The 24,933-nt window shown below is 47.0% G+C and overlaps 1 protein-coding gene across 10 annotated transcripts in view; it reads right to left on the reverse strand.

Annotated features, from left to right (window-relative positions):
• The window catches only part of Pdzd2 (PDZ domain containing 2), a 385,871-nt gene that overhangs the window by 77,869 nt on the left and 283,069 nt on the right, over positions 1-24,933 (reverse strand). For 7 of the 10 annotated variants that reach the window (XM_039103085.2, XM_039103086.2, XM_039103088.2 and 4 more), the window contains 3 exons: positions 14,410-14,552; positions 11,396-11,528; positions 5,990-6,145 (listed from right to left, as the gene is read on the reverse strand). The exons of 1 other annotated variant lie outside the window; for it this stretch is intronic. In XM_039103085.2, the coding sequence (XP_038959013.1) occupies positions 5,990-6,145; positions 11,396-11,528; positions 14,410-14,552 (432 nt within the window). The remainder of the gene's footprint in view (positions 1-5,989; positions 6,146-11,395; positions 11,529-14,409; positions 14,553-24,933) is intronic. 2 more of the 10 variants (NM_022940.2, XM_039103090.2) reach the window with 2 other exon arrangements.

The raw sequence follows: 24,933 nt of genomic DNA on the forward strand, positions 1-24,933 counted from the left end.
AGCCACACCCTCCTGCAGGGGCAATGACCTCTCTGTATCACACCTGCGTGTCTGTAGAGTATTCGAACCCTTGGTGTACCACTTTTGTTTTCCCTCATGGCTGCCTGAGCTGGGAGTAGGGAGGGCTATGAGTAGAGATGTCTGGGGGTTCGTGAAAGGCAGGGTCAGGGGCCAAGCTTGTTATCCGTGGATCTCAGTGGCCTCTTTCATCAAGGATTTCTAGCCTAAAACATGAGAAGCTCAGCTCATCTCCAGGTTCCTCAGAGGTCTGCCATGTTACCGTTCTCTTTTTTTTTTTTGGTTCTTTTTTTCGGAGCTGGGGACCGAACCCAGGGCCTTGCGCTTCCTAGGTAAGCGCTCTACCACTGAGCTAAATCCCCAGCCCCTTTACCGTTCTCTTTATCTGACTGAGTCCATGTCCTCTACATCTGTGAGTTTGGGCTCTTACCCTGGTGCCATGTTTCTGTCCACATGTCACTTGTCCTATACCCATTCCTGTTGAGATATTTAATCCTTTGTCACTATAGTTGATTTGTTAAAAATCAGGCCCTATATCATCTACCTGCTTCCTCTACTCTCAACCAAACAGAAAGAAAGGCCCCTATTTATTTGTTACCAAGCACTTCCTCTTTTAAAGGAAGGGATGCTCGAATGATTCCCATTTTCAGCTACAATCTTGTTCCAGGAAGAAATTCCCAGAACAGAGAAAAAAATTCTAGTCTCAGGACACAAACAAACAAATGTCCACTGTACCATGTTCATTTAAATTCATAGGTGGTGGGGAAAGAAGGCAAAGCCAGTGGGGTTGACCAGTTGTTTGTTTGTTGGTTAGAGGTTTGCAGAGGTCGTTGTTAGAACTCCTGCTATCACGTGAGACTGGCCATGGGACTGCTGTTTCTCTACCCATCCAGGTCCTCTCTACCTGTGGAAGGCCTAAAGTGAACATGCAAGATGGACAAAGGACAAACCCAGCCCAGACACTTCCCAGATCTACCACTAAAGAGAGACACTAAGAAAACTGTCCCACGCATGAATAAGTGTGTCGTGATAATCCATATATAATCCACAGTAAGGCTCGTGAAGGATTATGTGGGCATACAGCATGGCAGAGTTCCAGGCAGCCATGATTTGTGTGCCTTGAAAGACTTCCTAGAAGAGGTGAATCCCAAAGCAAGAGGAAGTGGACGCCCAGGAGGAAGAGCTGGGTGGGAGTTGCTAAACATTAACCACAGGTGCCACGGGTTCAGAGGGATTCGGAGACCAGAACACCTCCTGCTGCTGCCCATGGGAGAGCCAAATCTTTAATATGACCCTTGAGGCTGCAGGGAGAGGACATTGTCTTCCGTTATAGGAACTCAGAGAGCCTGGACTGAGTTTTCCCACGGTTCCAGACCTATTCTGTGAAGATCTGATTTCTAGTTCAGTAATATGTTTTAATGGTATCAAGCCTCGTGCACACGGTGCTCATCATTCTCTGTACAGACTCCAGACTCATCCAGAAAGAACTCCAGCTTGTGTCCCAAAGGTGAAATGGTTTCTCAGCTAGGGCAACCAGAGTCAATGGGGAATGACACTTTGAGATGTTCCGGTAAGTTCTCAATGTCCAGACATGTCAGGGACACGGAGAGCAGACATCTGGATATCCAGCCCAAGCGAATAAGAGTGGCCCAATCCTTTCTTGGCAGAGAAACAATCACCTAGGACACAGAATTTTAGGATCTCATCCCTGTGGCTGTCCCACTAACAAAAGGAATCAAACGCCTGCGTCAGACTCGCAGGTCATCAGGCCCGACTTTGCTCTCCACTCTTCTTTGCTAGGCAAGGTTTCTATTCTTCTCAAGTCTGAGCAGCTCAGTGATCTCAAGATCTTCCAAACGTACCATCCCAGAAACATCAGAACCAACATCAGAACCAACTCCCTGGGCGCCAAGGAAAGCCAGACACAGGCTTCCTGATCAACAGGCTGAATAGAACCCTCCCAGCTGAGCTGAGACAGAGATTTCTTGCATTAAAACTTTTTGCTGTTGCTACAAAATACACACACACACACACACACACACACACACACACACACACGGAGACAAGTTCTCCATTATTGACGAGTGACCACTTCACCCAAGCCCTGACCTGTGGATACTCTTCCTTTTCCCTTGATTCCAGGAGGAGCCACTCTATTGGAGGGCTCAAGCCTGGACTTCCTCTACTTCTAGATCTCCTTTTCCAGAGGAGCTGTAATTACTTCTACTAGGGGAGAGTATAATAGTCGTCATAGCAACAAGGGCGTGTCCTCATGGCACTGGAGAGCTGTGTGGCAGAGGTTCTGACACCTCAGCCTAAGTCTAAAGCAGTGGGAGTTTTACACGGGGTTCCTGGGGGGCTGGCCATGGCTTCATGGTGGAGTGCCTGATTAATGCTGGCCCCTGGGATGTGTGTTTCTAACAAGGTCCCAGATCCTGCTCACACTGCTGTATGAGTCTGCTAAGCAGTTTATGGTCAAGAAATAAGTACCCTGTGCTGACTACAAGGTACCTTGTTGCACAGAGGAGACCCCAGGGGCTCTACCCATGGCTTAAAAATAAGGAAAAAGTTGCCTTTCTCTCATTCCCTAGAGACATAAGCAGCCAATAAAATAAATGATACATGTATCAAGTGCTTGGGGGCTGGGCTCAGTAGGCCCATAGAAAGATGACTGCGGATGCTCCCAAAGTGGGTGGGGGGAGGGAGGGAGAGGGAGAGGGAGAGGGAGGAGAGAGAGAGAGAGAGAGAGAGAGAGAGAGAGTGTGTGTGTGTGTGTGTGTGTATATGTGTGTGTCTTCCTGCATGACTTCTGGTCCCTGAAAGACAATTGAGCTAGAATAACCCACAAGGAGACCACAAGTGCTGTGCCTCAAGGCAAAGCCGTCCTGGCTCTTCTCCACCCATACTTTCTTTTCCACAGCTCTCAGCATATGCCAGAGCACCGCCAGCCCCATCTCCGGTTACATTTTTCTTAATGTGTGTGTTGTAGCTATGGAAAAGCCTGTGATTTGGCAATATCTGCTATGAGCTATTTAAGAAACGATCATAAAAACATGTGCAGACCTGTATAGGTAAATATACCCTGTATTGATTTCTTCATCATGTTTAAAAACTGTACGTGAAGCTGGGCCTGGTCGTGCAGGCCTTAATCCCAGCAGTCAGAGGCAAAGGGGAGAGGATCCAGGTGAGTTTAAGGCCAGCCCAGGGATGAGTTTACATAGTGTGAGCCAATCTTGAGAACTAAACTAAATACTATGCACAGGAGAGGTGTGAATTGAATACGACACGCCCATATTTTTGGAATATCTGCTATTACGAGCTATACAATGAAATCCTATCTTGATAATCAGAAAAATCGGGGGCTGGAGAGATGGCTCAGTGGTTAAGAGCACCGACTGCTCTTCCCGAGGTCCCGAGTTCAAATCCCAGCAACCACATGGTGGCTCACAACCATCTGTAATGGGATCTGATGCCCTCTTCTGGTGTCTGAAGACAGCTACAGTGTACATATATAAATAAAATAAATACTCAGCTCCAAAATAAATAAATAAATAGATAATCAGAAAAATCCATATAAATCACATACAGTGATTTAAATCATAATACATTTATAAGCACACATCTATGGACATTGCAATGTTAAATAACAATTTAAAAATATATAACATAATATATTGAATATAAATAATAGTTCACTTATCAGAGCAATATTTACTATAAAAATTTCAAAAATAATTCCTTGGAGCTTTCTGTGAGGAAATATAACCGAGAATATTTAAGGGAGTCAGCATAACTGTGACCTCCTACACTGAGGTCACAGTGGCTGGGCACAGTGTGGGTACACAGTGGCTTTATCTGAAGGCAATGTGTGCAGCGTTAGCAAGCCCTCCCATGTTTCCTAGGCTGTGAGCCCATTGGGTCCCCATAAAGCTGGCTGAGATGCCCCTGGGTACCTGATAAGCAGGGGCTGATGTCTAGACTGTGGGCCTGGGAGGAGAGAGTGTGGGGGAAGTTCTCTAGATGAAAGCACACAGTTCAAACTGGTCAGTGTGGAGCTGGGCTGGAAAGTCTCCCAGCTGGACGGCCATATATGCTATTCCCTATACACTATAATAACAAGAGGGGGGGTGAGTACACAGCAGGGAGGGGCACAAGGAGGGGGTTGGGGAGAGAAATCTGGGGTTTGAGGGTGGGAGCACTGGACGGAGACAAGGTGTGGGATTCTCGGGTTCCATGCTTTTGCCCATCCCTGTCGCCAGTGACACCAAATGTTATATGAAGGCCCTGTGAGGCTTCTGTGCTAGAGTCAGCTGTGGGAACAAACATACAAGTTAATGGTAGATAAAACTAGCTAAATCTTGCTTTCATTTTTTTCTTACACAGAGTGTCGGGTACTCAGTTCTTTGCTGTACCATGGAGCCTGCCAGCAGGATTTGGCTTTCCCTGGTGCTGTAATTTATCTCATGTTGTTTTTGAGAAGGGTCTCATGTAGCCCAGGCTAGCCTCAAATTCACTATACACTCCAGGATGACCTTGAACTGATGACCTAAGTGCTGAGATAATAGGTGTGTGTGGGGCACAGGTGCCTGGTTTATGTGGTTCTGGGGATCCAATTGAGGGCTTTACACACGAAAGGCAAGCAACCTACCAGTGGAGCCACACCCCCCAGACTCCCCCCTAAAGCTTTATTTAATGCTTCAGAGCTTAGAAACAAGATACAAGGTCTACAGGTATGCCAGACCAGTTGTGAGGATCCTTTGCCTCATGCACCTGACGACGCCTTGGGAGAAACAGTGAGCAAACCTGGGGCCAGCAGTTCAGAGGATGCGCACGGACAGTTAGTGTGAGCTAGGAGGGTCAATACAGTATGCTTAGTTCGTCTGAGGAAGTCAGATTACAGGGTCTTAAGATGAGCCCCAGCCACACACAGGCCTCCACAGACAGAAGAGACAGGACCTGCAAAGGTCCTGAAGCCGGAAAACAGGAAGCCACCATGCAGGGCTATGGGAAAGTGAAGCAGCTGCTTAGAATTAGTAGTGAGCTTGGTGCAAGGAGAGGTCTGACAGGCAGGCAGAGGGGACGTGAAGGCTGTGAAAATTAGTTCAGTTTCCACTCTTGCTGAAAGCCAAAGGAAAGCCACGGGAAGACACCATTCTGCGTAGAGAAAGGAACAGCCACAGGGTTGCTTAACCTGCCCCTTTCCACCCTGGTCCTTCACGGCAGGCTCACCCACTTGCCTGGGTGGGGCCTTCTGAGAAAGCTGGCCTCTGACAGAAAAGCAATTTTTCCTTTCTCCCCTCAAAAGTACCAGCATTTTCTAGGAACAGTGTTGAAGAATGCAGGTGTTTGCTTTGCGTTTGAAGTCCTCAGGGGTGGAAAGAACTCATTTTCCAAAGCTTAGCCATGCTACGTAAGTTCAAGGCCCAGAGACAGGAATGCAGGGTTCTGAGTTGCAGAAATAAGGTTGGCGCAAGAGCGGACCAGCGAGAGAGAGAGACCAGGAACCCACATCGCTTCCTTGTAGTAGGACACCTTCCTGCGTGTGTCGGTGGGTAGCAGTGCAGATCCCTTGTGCAGAGAAGTGTGGTAAGCTACCCGACGACCACGCCAGCTCAGTGATGTACTCTACCACTAATTTGCCTATGTGGTTTCTCTTCCACTTTCAAGAAGAAGTTTAGACGCCTGTACCAAAGCCCTCACTTGTTTTCAAGCATCCTTAAGAAGGTAGTGAGAGCGTCTTCATGCACATGAAAGCGCGTTCTAGAGAGTGATATTTATGCACACAACCCAACAGCCTGTGGTTTCCGGTTTCAATTTTCTTAAATGAAATGCAAATCCCTTTCAGAAGTTTCCAGAATGTTCTGAGAGAAATATAAAAAGGAAGGCGCCGCATTCTTCTCAGATTTGTCATCAGCGTCTTCAGAAAAGCATCATCCTAGCGAGCGCTGGAAGCAGCCAGAGGCTCACTTACCGTGACCCGGACAGCAGCTGGGCCCGACCCCTCTTCATCTTCCCCGGCCGCCTCCTGGTCTTCATTGTCCGTCCAGGAGGACATGTCCTCCACTGAACTAGTCAGGTCAGGTAAGCTCTTCGATGTTAACTTCAGAAGGTCCTCCGCTGAGCTCTCCTAAGAGGACACACGAAAGGCCCAGGAATTACCCCCTGGGTACCAGCAGCAGCTGATGGAAATCAGCCTTTGCCGAGGCCAGCCACAAGCTCCGACCCAGAGAACACGTGAAGTTTATGGTCCACACATGTGGGGCCACCATTAATGTCACCGGGAGCCTGGCACACTTCCTAGAAAGGCCACTAGACACCAAGGCCAGGGATGGGAACTGGGCTGAAGAGCTGAGCTAAGGAAAGACTGCCATATTTTCTCTTTATCTCCTCAGCCTAGCCACTCCACAGGGAGCAGAACGTTCCACAAAGCTTGAACCATCAAACTGTTTGACGGTCGGCAGAATACAGAAGCCAAAACCAACTCACAAGCTGTAACAGACACGACAAACTTTTAGTGATCTGGCATCTAAAGTCAGCAACACTTGTCACCTGCTTGGTGCCATCTGTAACCCCAAGGAATGTGAAGAACATTCACTCTAGGCAAACACTTCATCAATTGAGGTACACTCCAGGCCTAGAAGAACCACTCTGCACTAGTAACTGTGAATGAATATCGTACTGTTTGTCTCTGTCTAAGGAAATAAGCTATTACCCAAGACGTGAGTCTACTTGCCTTCTGTGTTGTCTACTCTGTTGGACCATCAACAAGAAAGAATTTGTTTAATAAAAAAAAGAAAGAAAGAAAATGAAGGTCCTAACCAGTGAGTAAATCACAAAGCAGCCATGAAGTAGAATACGCCATGGCTTTGAGATGAACTTCTTGTGGGAAAGGGTCTCACAGCCTTCTACTCGGTGAACAGGCAGATCAGAAGCACGTGTTACAGCATGATATCATCCCATGTGTCGTTACGATACATGTGTTCATTGTATGACAAGAGAGAGGTAGTCTCTCCACTGCTCCCTCTGGCAAGCCACACTGCTCAGTGGCTTGGCTGCCTCCTTCAAGCTTTGTGACGTCCTCAGAGGAGGTTCCTGAGTCCCGAGTCTTGCTGCGCAGAAAGGAAGCTGGGATTTAAACATGTAATGGCTTGCCCAGAATTTAAGTCCTTGTGGGGTGGCCTCCAAGTCGTCTTCTGTCTCGTGTTTGATGCATTGAAAATGAAAACATGGGCATGCATATTATACACACACACACACACACACACACACACACACACACACACATACACATACACACACACACACAAAATGTGTTTCTGAGTGGAAGGACAAAAGAGTTAGTGGTCGGTCCTGTTAGCAGCACACGCAAAGTTTAATTATCATCTGTGTGTTTTTTATGTAAGAATCAATAAACACTTCCTGCTTTACAGTTTATTGCCTAATAAAACCAAGAGTGGGAATAAAGAGAGTGAAAGAGACCTTTCAGTTTGCACAGTGCTACTGAGAATATCAAAACTCAGCTGCTGGGACGGCCAGCAATTTAGAAGACATAGTGCTCCTTCAGAGGATCTGATTTCAGTTCCCAGAGCCCGCATAGGTAGCTCGTAACTGTCTATAATGTCAGTTCCAGGGCACACTCGTACACGCTATCAGGATGGGATGATAGAGCCCAAGGCAGGGACTTGGAAGTAGGAACTAGAGCAGAGGCTGTAGAGGAAGGCTGTTTCCGGCTTTGCTCTCCATGGCCTGCTTGCTCAGTTTGTTTTTATAGAACTCCAGACCACCTGTTCAGGGGTGATACTACCACAGTGTGCCGGGCACCCCCACATCAACCAGGAAATGTTCTCACAGACTTGCCTATGGGCTAAACTTATAGAAGCTCCCTTTTCCCAGAGAACCCTGACTTTCATCAAGTTGACCAAAAAAACTATCCAGCGCACTAGCAGGTCTGCTTTCACAACACAGAATCCCAAGTTCTTACTAGGATATGGGCTAACAACTTGTTTCTGTGGAAGCATCGATTGGCATCCTCTCCATGAGGTAACTACATTTCCGGACAATGCCTTAAAGTTTTGGGACAAGTGTCCTAGGTCTAGAATCGTAAGATTTTACATTTTTGTTATTCTTTATAGTTGGAAGTTGGAAACTCTCCCATCCTCCACACCCCAGGTATAAAGACAAAACAAAGCCTATGGATATCCTATTCTGGTTAGATAAAGAGGAGGAATGGCTGAACGCCAGGAGGAGCCCACTGATGATGCTCCTCTTCCTCTCGCATGGGTGAGCACCCAGACAGCTGGGAACAAGGTTAGGAACCAGCAGCAGGCAGGACAGCTCGCAGCCTGAGTGTCAACAGGACACACAGCAGGAACTGAAAGGTGTTATCCTCTGAGGTCCGGGGTGGGTGCCCAGGATCTCATGGTGTGAGAACTGGTTCCTGGATGCTGCCCCGCCATATGAAGATCCCAGCCTCTGGGAGGAACGTGCTATCTTTTCCCGACACCCTGCTCTGTTACACTTTCTATCTTCTTTACCTCTAGGGCAGCTGAGTGGATAGCAGCAACAGACATTTCACAATCCATTGGACTTGGCAGAAAACCTGCTTTTGTCTACTGCTGTCAGCCCCCAAGGAAGTTAAATAACTGCTGGGATTTAAATGGAAACCTTTGAATAAGAAGAACATCCACCCGCCTCGGGGGATTGGTCTAGCATTTAGTGAGATGATTCTAGTGTCTGGCAACTGTTATATACTCTACCTTTTACCTTTTAAGGTGCCGGGTAGGTAGGAGAGCTTAGCATTACTCAGAACCTTCCTTGAGGTCCTGTGAACGTCCCTCATATGACAACAGCATAGCTCCGCAGAGCTGTGTGTGGCCTCACACAGATTCTTCTGGCCAGCCAGTAGTGGCCCGAGTCTCCACACATTGACAGCTTAGCATGGGAAAGACATCCCCCTATTCCTCCTCCGAACGTAGCAGGTTAAAGCAAGCTGTATAGGCATGGGACTGTGATGGTGCACGCCATAATCCTGGGCAGACACTGACACTTTGAGCTGCTCCTTGGATGGAGGAGGCTGTGCAAATGAAAAAGGCCTGCTGCAAACACAGGACTCTATGCAAGACCCAGAGGTGCTGTCAAACTCCTAGTCTGCTGGGCAAAGTGAGGAGGTGGTCTTTCTTCCCTTGAAGCATGTCCCCCTGCATGGCGTGGTCAGCATGGGGACAGAGAAAACCCCCAGGACCTCTGCTCTTCCTTGTCCCTGTTGGGAGATGCAGACAAACCTCTGGTATGAAAGACTCAGGAGAAGTTCCTGGGCCCTCAGAACCTCTGTAGGGAGCAAAGGGCTACCAGGAAGAGGGGACTCAGATCTGCCTCAGGTGCTTACAACATTCACCAAAGAGGTACCTTGGCAAACCCAATGTTCTAGTCAAAGGTTTGGGGTAAAAGGTAGAAAGAAAGGCAGATTTTTTAAGATAATCTATTTGTTATTATATATAGTTATCTTTTATTACCTGTGAGAGGCTTCTCACAGACACCAGAGCTTAAGGATGCTTAAATCCTTCCTACAACATGGTATAATATTTGTATAAAAGCTATACATATCTTTCTGTATAACTTAAATAATTCGCAGGTTGCCATACAATGTGCATGCTCTATAAATAACTACTGGATTATTTAAGGAGCAACAATGGGAGGGGGAGTCTGTGCTCAGTAAAAATACAAGTGTTACTTTAAGGACTTCCCATCTGAGGTTGGTTGAGCCTCCAGATGGAGCCTCACAGATATGGTTCTAGAACCAACTGCATTCTTCAAACTGGCACTAGAGCTTGTATTTAAGAAGAAAAAGATACAGGAAAACCTACAGATGCCAAGGTCCAAAATAAAAATTGGGAAGATGGAAAGGGAATAAAGGCCCTGGCAACAGCCTCTATGCAGAGCTGAGCTCTGTGTGGCCTCACACAGATTCTCCTAGTTAGCCAGGCAGCGGAGAAACAGCGTGTGGTTCTACCTTACTCACTCCTCAGTCACAGGACCTCTTTAATGGTCTCAACAGCACAACCAGAAGACATGGCAGAAGGAGAACAGTCATTGTCTCCTGGCCTCCTCTGAGCTGTGGCATCAGCAGCCTTTCTCCAGGGGTTGTTGAATGCAGATCCTCAGAGCCCATGATGGAGTCATTACATTAACACGTGCCAGTGAAAGAGCCCAGACTGGGGTTTCACGACTCCATGAAGACAAGTGAAAACCAGGAGGGAGAGCTAGCAGCAGAATGGGACAGAAGGTGGTATGCCAAGCGCTGGCCATCTGTTCTGTTGATGGCACCATAACCTTTGCAAGACGGTAGCCACCGTGGATGCTCTGCTATACTGTCTTTATTTGTATAGTTGGGGAAGAAGGGAAAGTGGAGGTGGTTGGACAAAGGAGGCATAGAGCTTCTTCCAGCTCTAACATTGTAAGGGTGATTAGACTAGGGCCCCAGGCTTGACCCTGGACAGCCCTGAGACTTTCCTCATTCTGGCCTCAGAAGATGCATTCCTTACAGTGGTGGTTTGGATATGAAGTGCCCACCCCCCATGACCTCTAGCTATGTTGAAGGCCTGGTCCTTGGTACAATGCTTGGAGGGGAGACTTAGGGAAGTAGACCCTGAATGTTCTTACCTAATAGATGGATGGGTCCATTAATGGATTGATAATTGGAGTATTGGGAAGTGGTAGAAACAGAAAGATGCGGCCTGGTTGGACTAAGGTCTTTGAAGGGTCTCTTCATGTCTCAATGTCTTTGTTTCTTGACTGCATGGGGCAAACAGCTTTCCTTTGCTCACCATACTCTTTTTGGTTCTTTTTTTTTTTTTTTTTTTTTTTCGGAGCTGGGGACCGAACCCAGGGCCTTGCGCTTCCTAGGCAAGCGCTCTACCACTGAGCTAAATCCCCAACCCTGCTCACCATACTCTTTTGTCATGATGTTTTTGCCTGGTCGTAGGCCCAGCAAAGAATCCAGTGGGTCACACACTGAAGTCATGAGCCCTAATAACCTTTCTTCTTCTTTAAGTTGCCTATCTCAGGCATTTTATCATAGTGACAAAGAAAAAAAAAATCCACCCAGTCTTCCTCTTCCCTCCTATCATGCATCTGTGTCCCCTATTCCTTACCTTCTCCTTCATTCTGCTATGACTTTTCAAACAGTCAACCATCTTTAATAACTGAAATAACTGAGTGCATTTCAGATGAGAGACTTCACATGTGCACGTCCTGTGGAGCCACAGCTACTGCATACAAGGTAAACTGTAAACAGGCACATACCTGTGTAGCATGGGGAAGGCTCACGTCCAGACTCACACTACCATTATAAATACTGAGAATGACAAAAACTACCTACCTTGCTGGCCACTACCAGCTGTACCATCCCAGTGGCTGAGCGCAGAATGGCCACAGCTTCCTCGTGGGACAGCCCGACCAGTAAGTGACCATTGATCACCAGCAGTTCGTCTCCTAAGGACAGCCTGCCATCCCTGAAGAAAGGGAGATGGGAAAAAAAAGACCCCTTGTCAAGACATTCTGAGTTAGAAAAGAAGCTTCATCTTCTAGGAGCTAAGTCATGAGAAGGGACAATGTTAAGGTAGAAGAGGAAGGAAAGATAACAAAAGATGGCTTTGGGTGGAACTGCTTTAACGCTAGTATCCAGACTCACGGGAGAGGAGTGAGTATCTCTAGGACCCTTGTCAGTCAGTCACTCTTAAGCTAAGCAGATCTGACAACGATGTCAATGACACTTCATCTGGATGATTAGTGTGATAGACCAACTAAGACCCTCAGGTTTTGGGAGAGTCAAGTCATTCTTTCTCTAATCCTTCCTGTCATCAGCTCGGGGCTATTGCTAAGCTGAACACAGACAGTGCCAAGACACGTCAAGCCCACCTGCAGCCCTTTACCGGTCAATCACCCACACACACCCCCAATCAGACAGAGGCAGGGTTCTTTCTGGGAAACTGAGAACTGGGTGGGGCTATGTGGTAAGTGTTGGTACCTCAGCACCCCACCACAGAGCTACATCAAGATAAAGCTTTTCAAGGCTTAGTTCAATCTTGGGTCCCCATGGAGGCCAAACTACGGAAGCAGAAGGATCAATCACGGCAATGAAGTGTTGAGTTTGCTATTGTTATAGGTTTGCAATTTGATTCATTTCCAAGGTTGCAAAAACCTGGTCCTTTTTCACTTAAATTAGGGCTGACTCTGCAATTCTGTCTCACTAGTGGACAGGAGACTCTGCTGTCACTGGGGCTGTCTCCTCAGGGCAGGTCACCACCTTCACTGCACACAACCCTAGAAACTGGCTTCTCAGGGGATTCCACTGAGCTGGCCATGGTCTAAAAGGTGTCTAACACTCAGACAGTAAATCTGGTGAAGCAGAGACCGTGGGTCTCAGGGTCCATCCTTGTCACCCTTGCCATCACCACCAGGTTCTACTGTGGAACCTGTGCACACCTTTGCTCCCTCCGGGGTCCACACAGCTCTCTCTTCTGTGCCTCCTCCCCGTCAATCAACCAACTTCTTCCCTTCCACCTTTTCCTCCTCCTTTCTGCCTTCAACACATCTCTCTCATCTCCTTCTTCTTGGACTTAAAATCTTTCTATGAGTTTAGGCTCTAATAGGAGATAAAAGGCACAAGGGTCTTCCAAAAGCCTCTGCCTTCTGTTTTCAAAAATCCCTACAGTAGAGAAATGCTAAGGGCCCCAACAGTTACTTAGCATGGCGAGAGAGGGGGAATGGGAATGTCAGGAGGGAAGGACACCCTGGAACCTCACCTCATGGAGGTGTGGGGGTCGGGGCTGATCCTATTGGAGGAGGGGACCTGGCTGTGGCTGGTGGCTTACTTACTCCCAACACCACCAAGACATCCCACCCCATCCCTTCACTTCTTCTGCTCCTAAGTCCATCTCTCATCTCCTGTCATAGATTTGAATGCCCCGCTGATGAGTCATTTACCACAGGGAAGACAGACAGACAGACACACACACACACACACACACACACACACACACACACACCACTCCAGGCTAAGAGTGAGAAGAAAAACGATGGGACTGATTTAGCCCCAGCTCTGACAGGAAAACAACAAGAGCATCATCTCTACGTGAAGCTTATCTCTGAGCACAGGAATTTCCCAATTGCCAACCTGCTAGACAGACCAGAACGGAAGACACACCATTAATGGGAAAACTGCTAGCTGCTGAGTTCCTCGAGGCATATCAGGGATGCCACTCAGGAAGTTTAATGATGCTCATCTGGGTTAAAACCATCTAAAGTCTTAATCTCTTAATACTGTCCCTTGGATAATTGACTGTTGGAATTAATCTTACTGCTAGTTTGGTTTTTAGCATCCTGCTATGTGAGGATGAAGATCCAGAAGCAGTCGGCTAGTTTGCCTGGTCCTCTCCTTAGTTTTCTGTTATCCAGAAACTTAGCTCCTTTGACTCTACCGTATGAGTTAGATTTTTTTTCTTGGTCTTGGAGAGGCTGACATTGATGTGGTCTGCTGTATCCCTTTTAGGATCTGGCTCCCCTGCCTGAAGAAATCTCAGACTAGATAAAAGACAATCACTTCCCTATCATCGCCATTCTCCGTGTACTGTGATTGGAGTCATGTGGGCGTGGCAACACGCATACATACCCTACTGCACCCGGTAAGTAGCAGACGCTCCGCACAAGGGGGAGCAGGTAGTACAGCGAAGACCAGGTTTGGCATTAGGGGACACTCAGGCACCCTTTTTCATACGTGCTCCAGCTAAACACAGTCCCTCTCGCCACTTCACGCAGTTGTTCAGATCAAAAGAAAATATGCTTTCCAGTGCCGCTTTTTAGGTTACACAGAGATTTACATTTATTTTCCCCTTCTCACATGCAATAGAGACACGTGATCTCAAGCACGTGTGTGCGTGTGCTTAATTCTGATAGATCTGACACATTTGCACAGTGGCCACCTTTGAAGACAGTGTCACTTCCCTGGGTCATTAGTCCCTGACTCACAGGACTTCAGATGTCAGGATTGTGAGGTGTTGGGGGGCACTTTCTTGATAAATAAGCATGTATTACTCCAGTCAGTGCCAGCATGCCAAGAGCTAGGAGAAGTGAGCAATCTAATAGGGACCACAAAGAAGTCAAATTTCTGCCCCACGGTTTAGCATATCCTAAGCATCCTTCCTAACGAGCTACTTCCTGTGTTCAGAGGCAGGTTCGGTGAGAACAGCTCTTGTCTGTTTTCATCCCGTGCTCCTACAAATCTTTATAAACCATAATTACCAGAGCTTCAGTCAAGTGAAAGAGCACCCAGCGCCCAAGGGGAGGGAGGAGGGAGACAAGGGACAGAGGGATAGGGGAGAGTTATCTAGTCACCTGTGAGCGGCACCTCCTTCCTTCACTTGGGTGACAACGATAGCGTGAGGTGAGCGCTTTGATCCTCGGCCTCCACTAACCTGAATTCCCAGCCCATCTGATTCTTTGAGCAGCTCCATCTTCCATATCCGGCCAACTTCCTCCTTGGAAGAAAAAGTGAGCATGCATGAAGGATGCTGACAGACACACAGTACTGACATGGGAGAGTAGCACCGTCACGTGAGGCCAGGCATCCGTCACTTGTCACCAAATGTCACAAATCAGCATGGGAGAAAAGGCCTCTGTTAGCTGGACCAAAGTCTGGCTGTCAGTGCCGTCCCATAGAACTTTCTAGAATAATGGAAATGTTCTGTCTGTGTCATACTATAGGGAATCACTGTCCACATGTGTGGGCAGCAGTCGAGTATCTAATTTTTGTCTACTTGTGTCCTGTGGGTAACGCATCCTCCTCTTGGGATGCAGGTGCCACTGTGTAGGCAAACACTGGTTTACTCTGGGACCCTTTTACTTCTGTACAGCTGCTAATACACACAGGAAGGTGAAAGAGGAAAGCTCAGCTCAGGTTTGGGTACCAGGAAACCTCTCCTAGTTTACGGGACACTCTGCCATTTATAACTTAGAGGGCCACCTAATCAGAGACACCTTCCCTTGCTTCTAACGTGACAGCTGTTATTATTGTTTTGAGGTTTGTTGGAGGTCTCAGTGCAGCATCCATAGAAACAGGTGGCGGCAGCACAAGGCTGAGCAGATGTTGACGGGAACCATATAGTCTTTGCTGAGTTTCCCTCATGAGAGGCTTGGGACCAAAGTGCTTCAGGTTTCTTACCCTTTTGGAATAGTTATGCATGCACACTGAGATATTTTGGGGATAGAGCACAAAGTTAAAAATGAAGTTCATGGGGGCTGGAGAGATGGCTCAGAGGTTAAGAGCACTGACTGCTCTTCCAGAGGTCCTGATTTCAAATCCCAGCAACCACATGGTGGCTCACAACCATCTGTAATAGAATCTGATGCCCTCTTCTGGTGTGTCTGAAGATAGCTACAGTGTACTCATCTATAATAAATAAATAAATCTTTAAAAAAAATGAAGTTCATTTATTTCATATGCAGCTTATATAAACTCGTAGTAGTGTTAGTCAATATTTTCAGTCCACTTGTTATCTCAACTATGAGTCATCTCAAAGGTCATAGCGTGGAATCTTCCACTTATGGCATCATAGCAAGGTTTAGATTTTGAGTATTTTGGATTTTTGATGTTCAGATCAGGATCACTCAATCAATTATGGGAAAAAAAAACCCAACTAAGCATGTAAAACCAAATCGAGCTGAATCTTATACTTCCTTAAAATATGTACATGAGAAACCCAAATGAAAAATTGGTGAATTTGATATTAAGAGATGTATGTGTGTCTGACTGTGTGCACATGTGTATGTCTAAGTGCCCACAAAGATCAGAAGAAGGCATCATACCTTGGAGTTACAAGCAGTTGTAAATTACGTGATGTGGACTCTGAAAACTGACCTCTGTCCCTCCTAACCACTGCATAATCTCTCCAGTCCCATAAAAATCTTTAAAAGTGATTCTTCTTACAAGTTTAGGCTGAGTTCTATAATACTATTTTTTTTTTAAAACACCAGGATGTGGCCACACATCCCCAGATCACAGAACACCCCCCAGCATCTGCCTTCTTAATCCATCATGAAGATTCCGGGGAACCACTAGGATCCAGTAGGAATGAAGCTCCCATCTCCCTGGAAACAGGCAACCTGCCCACTAGAGCTGCTTACAAAACAGGGCGAATGTGAAGCCTTTAGAAAGCCCGAGGTACGCCCTGTCAGAAACGGAAATGAAACCGCGTGAAGAGTAACAGACCCAGATGTTGAGCAGCCATTGACGTGCACCAACTGCAGTGTCTGGAGAGATTATTACCGGGCAGAGACCTGGTGGGTCCTACACTTCTGTATAGTACCGCTCTGTGGGGCTCCACCATTCCAGCGGTGCCAGCTGTCTCCTCTATCCACTGACCACAGGCAAAGGCAGCCTGTCTGGCCAAATGCAACTTCAGAAGTCACTGGCTTACCGCAGCAGTTCGTGAACTTGTCAACAGGCTCTACTTCATCCAGTCGTCTGGCTCTGAACTCCACAGCTCTGGTTTGCTGCCTCTGACCTCCGGGTCACCTTCCTCTTCTCCATTCGGAAACACCCTCCCTGGCTTTCACATTCCTCAGAGCTCTATTATTTCCAAAAGCCATCCTTGGGAATCAGAGCGGCTGCCAACGGGGCAGCTTGCAATAGATCCAACACAGGAAACCAAGTCCTAGCTCACACTGCTGGAGGAACGGACTCAGGATACACCGGTCAGGTTCTGCGCGCTCAGCAGTGTCTCCCACACCAGCATCCCCATGAGTTCCCTGGGTTCAGGAGAGTAAAGCAGCCGTTTGCCTTTTCCACCCCTGGGTTCTAGCAGCTAAGACATGGCTCCTTCTCCCCCAGCCACGGAGATCTTTGACTCTCCTTTCAAAGAGCAGTAGTGTCCATTACTGGAGTAATAGACTCAAAGAAAATTCATTTGGTCTTACCTCCAAGTATTAAAAATCTATCCCCATTATTAGTTCGGGTAACTGTCCTCCTCTGTTTTGCTGTCCTTGTGTTAAGCAGAATATGTAGGTATGGTTCACAGAGAGGGAGATACTAAACTTACTCCTTCTCACTTTTAAATGCTTTAAAAAATAGGACATGTGATTTAAACAACAACAACAACCGCAAACCGAAACAAAACTATGCCCATACAGGTAGAAAAGGCCTTAATGTATATTGTGAAGTTTTTGTGAAGAACATCCACATACTTCATAGGTTCCTGAGCCCAACACACACAGCTACTTGAAAACACCAAAGGACAAGGGGCAGCCCAGCAGGTGACAGCGCTTGTCTTCCATGGAAGCCCAGGTTGGATCCTTGGAATCCATGTTAAAAAGAAAATAGGTGTTGTGGCACGCATCTGTAATTCCTGCGCTGCTGTGGTGAGATGGGAGGCAGAGTCAGGAGAATCACATGGAAGCTCATGTGTCATGTGACCTGGAGCAGGCAGTGGAGAGACAGTGCCTCAGAGCAAAAGGGGAGGCCCAGAATTATCCTCTGATCTCCACATGCACGCTGTCCCTACACACACACACACACACACACACACACTCTCTCTCTCTCTCTCTCTCTCTCTCTCTCACACACACACACACACACACACTCTCTCTCTCTCTCACACACACACACACACACACACACACTCTCTCTCTCTCTCTCTCTCTCTCTCTCTCACACACACACACACTCTCTCTCTCTCTCTCTCTCTCTCTCTCTCTCTCTCACACACACACACACACACACACACTCTCTCTCTCTCTCACACACACACACACACTCTCTCTCTCTCTCTCTCTCTCTCTCTCTCTCTCACACACACACACACACACACACACACACTCTCTCTCTCTCTCTCTCTCTCTCTCTCTCACACACACACACACACTCTCTCTCTCTCTCTCTCTCTCTCTCTCACACACACACACACTCTCTCTCTCTCACACACACACACACTCTCTCTCTCTCTCTCTCTCTCTCTCTCTCACACACACACACACACACACACACACTCTCTCTCTCTCTCTCTCTCTCTCACACACACACACACTCTCTCTCTCTCTCTCACACACACACACACTCTCTCTCTCTCTCTCTCTCTCTCTCTCTCTCTCTCTCTCACACACACACACACACACACACACATTAAAGTACTACACACATTTGTAATACAAATGGCTTCACAGGGTATAAATTAGAGTCTGTAAGGTAGGCCACCGCCAACTGTTCTTTTCTTGCTTCCATTTCGACTAGTTTAGTTAGAAACCAGACTTCTTCACTTTGTGTGTGTGTGTGTGTGTGTGTGTGTGATGTTCATGTTGGGGGTGGGGAGATGTGCATTATTTATGCACATGGGGGCTGAAGGTTAATAACGTTGGGTGTCTTCTTGGCTTATACACTGGATAAGGTCTCACTGAACCTGGAGCCACTGGCTTGGCTAGAGTGACTGACCTGTGAGCCCTGGGATGGCCTGTGCCGCCAGCACTGGGTTAGAGACATGTATGTGCCTGCCTTTACATATGCGCTAGGGATCTAAACCTGAGTCTTCACGTGGTCCAGCTTTACCAAGAGAGCCATGTTAGCCCCTCCCTTGTCTTTACTTGTATGCAACAAGATGATCTTCCCAAAATGCAGAGATTATAAGGGGATGTCCAATGAGACTAATGAGGTAATGACATTGCTTAGAATGTCTTAGTCTATTGGAGGAGTTTAAATGAAGACATAGCAACAGAAGAAAATGCTGGGCTGGAGAGATGGCTCAGTGGTTAGGAGCACTGACAGTTCTTTCAGAGGTCCTGAGTTCAATTCCCAGCAACCACAAGGTGGCTCACAAAATGGGATCTGAGGCTCGATTCTGGTGTGTCTGATGACAGTGACAGTGTATTTATACATAAAATAAATACATAAATCTTTTAAAAAAAGAAAAGAAAAAGAAAATGCTATCAGCTTAACTGTATAATCGTTGCTGTGAAATTAAGCTACTCAGGGCTAAAGCAATGCTTCCTTAAAAATAAAATAGATATTTCAAATTTATTAGGCTAGAGTCAGCACTGGTCAAAAGGAAACAGGCTCCCTTAAACAAATAGGGAATGTAGTTCAACTTCCTGCTTACAGCTCCACTCTGGTATCTAATTCAGACCTCGACTCCTGGATTTCTCACCTCAGTAGAAAAAGGCCAGTGTGCAGAGGATGCGTCAGCTTCAAATCCATGTCTGATGGAGAGATCTGTGGGGTCTGCGGCCTCGATAGATCCCATATCTTGCTCCTCATCTTCTCCACTACCACTCTCACCAAAGCCACCAGCGTCTTTGGCTTGAGCGCTCATAAAAGCCTGTAATATGGTCTCTTTCTTACTAGTCCATTCTACAGGATACTTGCTACTAAAAGGGAAACACCTTAGAAACAGGCTAGCGCATTCCCTGCTTCTGACCCTCGAGGGCTTAAACTAGCCGTGGGCTGAGAACAGGGCCCAGACTGGTCTGTGGACACGTCCTTCCATCCACTATGAACATTCATGGGTTGTTCGAGTTTATTGAGATGCTAGGTCTCGAACGGGACTCGTGCTCCCCTATTTCAGAACCAGGTTTGTCTCCAAGTTCCCTGTCTGGGGATGGGATGGCCACCCTAACACTGTAACAGGGAAGGCCAAAAAGCACAATAATAAAAGCACTGCAGGCTTCAGAAAAGGCAGAGGGTGACCAATTCCAACAGACATTAACACTGTTTATCCACGGGGTAAAAATGTCTACGGAGGGGAGGGGAAGCTGGAAGCTCAGGCGTGGAGAGAAGGCTTAGTCAGGACTGCAGCTGACTGTGTCAAGCCAGTTTCTGCTGGGCACTGTGAGCTCCATTTTGATGGTGTTATCTGTCTCTCCGCTGACATTCATTCTTTTACTTGAAGCCTCACTGGAGGGGTCCTTTTGATCTGCCTGGGATTCTCTTTATTGGGAACTCTAGCTGGCTGTCTTAAGAAGGGCTTCCCCATTTGATTTCTGTTGGGTGTTTTGAGTTGCTGGTTTAAAGCTATTTGGATAACTACCTATCTAATTTGCTGTGTACTCTTGTACCCTGGCTTGCTACACACTTAATCAACCCCCTGGAAAAGTATGGACTACGGTTACGTAGATCATCCTCTGGACTGTACAAAACAACTTTCCAAGCTAGCCTGTCCTCTCCTAGGCTGCTTCTTATTCCTGGAACACCATCTTGCTCCTGCTGTTTGCAACTGCTTTTGCTGGTTCTCCTGAGACCTTCTCGCAGGACAAGGCTCAGCTTACACAGCACCTCTTTAGGGAGCTTGCCTTTGCCAACACCTGGTATCAACTATCCCTGCGGGTGACAGTCCTGCCATCTCCCTGTCCACTTTGGTTTAGGTCACTAATGGCACTTGTCATTATCTGATATTTTATAGGCTCCTTTATTGCTTATAACCCCTTCTAGGTTACAAATGACATTGAGCCAGAGATGCGGTCTAGCTCATTTATCAAATGAATTCTCTCACAACTAGAACATAACATAACTATATTCCATAAGTGTGGAGGAATTAACCAGCATAGAATGCTTATCCACAAATCTTATGGTTCTCTGGGCACCACTGAGAGGGACATTAAGAGGCTCTTCCTAGAAGAGAAGAGAGGAGACCTGTGTGTTTGCCAGTGACCGGCATGTGGACACAGATCTAGCAGTAGAGACAACTGGATTCCAAGACAGACCCTGTCTAGACAGATGGCTTGAGCATTAGTTTCCTATTAGAATGGCTTAAAGGGCAACGAGACGCCTGTGTGTTTGTGGAGAAAAAGCCAAATGATTAAAAACAGGCGGCTATGGACTTCTGTACTAACAGCAGAGCGTTAGCCTTTCCTGTAAGCTGTGACTACTGTGTGAGTTCACACGTGCAATACTTCACTGAAGCCAGCACGGGGATTTATTTACTAAAACAGGGCGGCGCACAAGAGAGTTGCCAGGCAGCATTTAAATGACCTCATTTCTGCCGGGAGCCAAAAGAGCATTTTATAATAGCATCTTTGTCCCAGTGTGAGAAGACACATCACTGAAACAGAATTTCACTGCAGTAAATGTTTGGCCCTCGCTGCAAACCTATTCTGAAAGCATTTGCTTATCCCTTCTTATTTAGAATGATCCCTAAGATTGGAAAAGTGCACAGTCGCAACGTCAGGGTTTAAAGTCCCTTAGTCACCAGATCACAACGCTCAGTTTACACGTAAGAGATCACACCAGAGAAAAGCCAAGGCGATTTAGAGGCCACCGCGATGGGGACAGAGGACCTGAGGTTGGAATCTATTGTCCCATCTATTCTTGGTGTCTCGGGGCATCTTCGTTAATAAGGATATACAAAGCACTTCAGGTATAAGGCCCTGAGCTAGAGCTGGTGACAAGAACACATATGCATGGGGGCAGAGAGATGGCTCAGCTGTAAGAGCACTGGATGCTCTTCCAGAGGACCCAGGTTCAATTCCCAGCACCCACATGGCAGCTCACAACTGTCATACAAGCAGACAAAATAATACACATGAAAATTTTAAAAAAATAAATAAAAGAAGACATATAAGGCCCCATCCTTTAGGGTAAAATAGAGACACGAGATAGCATGTGGTCATTAGAATATGGTCACGTTATGTATCATGTCCCAATGGGCAGGCAGTGAGGCAACGCAGGAGCCCAGAGTGCAGTGGCCTAATGACGAACAGGTTTCCAGAAGGCCACAGAGGTCCCTTTCAGACATGCATCAGGGTGGCTGACGTCCCAGGAAGGTGAGAACTAAGAGACAGTGATAAGAGGAAGAGCCGTCGGGCAGAGAGTGCCGCGTCCACACGGCTCAAGAGCAAACCCCAGCTCCTCCGGTGAAAGTTCTAGCCCACACAGTGGTGGCTGCACTAAGGAACCCTTGCTACCTTCAGCAGAGGTCTGGCCTCACAACACTAGGAGCTTGGAATTTTGGTCCCACCCCATCCTCTGGGAGGAGTGGAAGTTTGAATCAATAAGATTACACTTTCCAAGATGAAGCCTCTGTGCAAACTGGAGATCCTGTGTATGGGCCTTGAGTGTCTCTGGCTTTGGGAATGCAGCCCTAGGAAGGAATGCACCCCAACTCTTGTGTTGGGGGTGGGGCTTTGACCTCACTCTTTCAGTTAGCTGTGCATGTGAATCCTTTATCATATCTTTTAAAATTCACTAAATATAAGTATTAAAAAAAAAAAAAACCAAACAAGGCAGTCTGGGGCGGAAACTTAAGTATAGAATCAGAATAGACAGCCTTGAATGAAATATCAAGGTACGTAGACTCATCCAAAGGGCTTAACTATAGTGTGTGTGTGTGTGTGTGTATGTGTGTGTGTGTGTGTGTGTGTGTGTGTGAGAGAGAGAGAGAGAGAGAGAGAGAGAGAGAGAGAAAGAATGAGCAACCTTCAGAATGGTCCATCAAAGATACAGTGGATGACTGGGAGGAAGGACAGTGGCTGAGGAACCATGGGTAGGAGACAACATTTTACACCTGCCCCACCTCATGTTCTGGCATTGGGGGATAAAAGATAGCTGGGGCTGTGAAGTTTTAACAGGAGACAGCATTGCCAGGACTTGGTAAAAGTATGGATGTGAGGTAAGGGAGAGGGGAGCGGCTCAGCAAACTTTACCAAGAGGGCTTTGCTAGCACACTCAGTGACAAATAGGGAAGTCTCAGACAACCCTGATCACCCAAACTTGGATAGGACCAAGTTGGATAGAACAGTGGGGTGAGCTCACCATTCAGGAAAGACTTGCACTGACTTTTAGGCACTAGATGAAGTGTCTACGATAGGTACTGTCATGGTTTGTATATGCTTGGCCCAAGGAGTGGCACTATTAGGAGGTGTGGCCTTGTCGGAGTGGGTGTGTCACTGTGGGCATGGGCTTAAGACCCTGTCCTAGCAGCCTTCAGATGAAGATGTAGAACTCCTCCTTCACCATGGCTGCTTAGATGCTGCCCTGCTTCTACCTTGATGATGATGGACTGAACCTCTACGGCTGTAAGCTAGCTCCAATTAAATGTATGCCTTTATATGCCTTGGTCATGGTATCTGTTCACAGAAGTAAAACCTTAACTAATACAGGTAGGCAGTTGGTATAAATGTTAGAGAAGAAGAAGAGAGGTGAGGAGCAGATCAGGACCCAGGAGATATGCCCACAGGGGGCAATGTGTTCCCCCAGCGATAGTGGGGTCTTCTTAGAAGAGAATCCTCCTTACCCTGCTGCCCTTCATCAGATCAGTGGCCATGTGGGAGATGTCTCACCCTTTCTTGCAGATTCAGATCTAGGGTACCTGTCTGAGGTCCCCAGTGAATCACATTAAGGGAAAAGGTCTGACGCTGTATGGGGTAAATTGTGATTACTGGGGCTAGATACCACTGCACCCACGATACATCCAGCAGTCAGAAGTACACTGTCTGGCCTGGTGGGATTTCCCCCTGCCTGCAACTGGCTGTGTGCATTTTTGATATTTTACAAAAAGACACATTCTAGGTCAACATACAGAGGCGCCGTCTTCTTGGATGGTGAATGGTAAAATCACCCTGAGGCCATCTCTAAAACTGCTCATCTATGCACTGAGGTATTCTTGTGGTTTAGAAGATGGACCCAAGTTTTACATTTTAAAAGGAGTAATCTCCTCATACCTTTATTGTTTTAATTACCGTTTTACCTAAACATATCAATTTAAAAGACAATATTTGATCTCTGGAGAAATGGCTGAGCAGTTAAGAATGCTTACTCTCTCAGAGGAACTGGGTTTGCTTCCCGACACCCACACAGGAGCTCCTAACTGCCTGTAACTCCAGCTCTGGGGGGATCTCAACACCCTCTTCTGGCCTCTGAGGGCTCCTGCACACATGTGGTGCCCGTCAACTCACACAGGCTCACACAGGTACATATTAAAATATATTCTTTAAAGAAAACATTTGCGGCCTGGCATGGTGGCTCACAGGTAACATCAGCCCCGGAGAGGCTGAGGAAGAACTGTTGTAAGTTCACGGCTAACCTGAGCTACATAGGGACCAGGCCAGCGAGAAGTGTGTGACAAGCACTGTTTCAACAACAAAACGAAATCATTAGGAAGAAACATATTTCTCGTTGCTGTGCTAAGGGAGAGCGGTGTGTGGAAACAATAACCTGGGATTTATTTTAATGTAATGTTTTCTCAGAACAAAGAAGTCGATAATAAAGGGGAACCGGCTGAGCGAAACGGTCTGGCTGGGCCTTCTAGGTCTTTCCTGTAACTTATTACATCTCTGTGGTAATTAGTAAAGCAGAAACAGAATCACACGTGACATGTTAAATCTCCTATTACTCAAACAGAAAGGAATCCTCCTCCCCAAAGACTTCAGAGGCAAAGAGCTATTTGCTGGGAATTCCATTTTAAGCATGACCTTGGTCTCAACTGCTCTGGTGTGAAAATAAATTTAAAAAATCCATTCACAGCAGCCCCTGAACCCAACTAGTCTTCATGGAGGGTATGTCAAGGCTACTATTGAAAAGTGGAGGGAGCCATGAGGAGCTCATCGGCCTCTATCCTGAGCGAACGCACTGGGGAGGAAGCCTCTGGGGTTGGTGGGTAAAGCCCAGACATGTGGTCCGTTCTCACTTTCTAACACTTACAGTAGGACTGGGGCCAGCCATCAGTCTGTGGGTCATGGAGACACAGGAAGAATACCACTGCAGGTGACAGATCCCCCTCTTCTAGAAGAAATGTGGCTATAACAAATTTCCCCCAGGAGTTGAAGGGATGATGGATGCCTCTGTGGGTAAAGGTGCTTGCTGCTGATCTGAGTTCAATCCATGGGACCACGTGGTGGAACAAGAGAGCTGGCTCCTTCAGACTGCCCTCTGACCTGACGCAC

This window comes from Rattus norvegicus, chromosome 2 (genome assembly GCF_036323735.1).
Source record: "Rattus norvegicus strain BN/NHsdMcwi chromosome 2, GRCr8, whole genome shotgun sequence".
In the NCBI taxonomy this organism is placed as follows: Eukaryota; Metazoa; Chordata; class Mammalia; order Rodentia; family Muridae; genus Rattus; species Rattus norvegicus.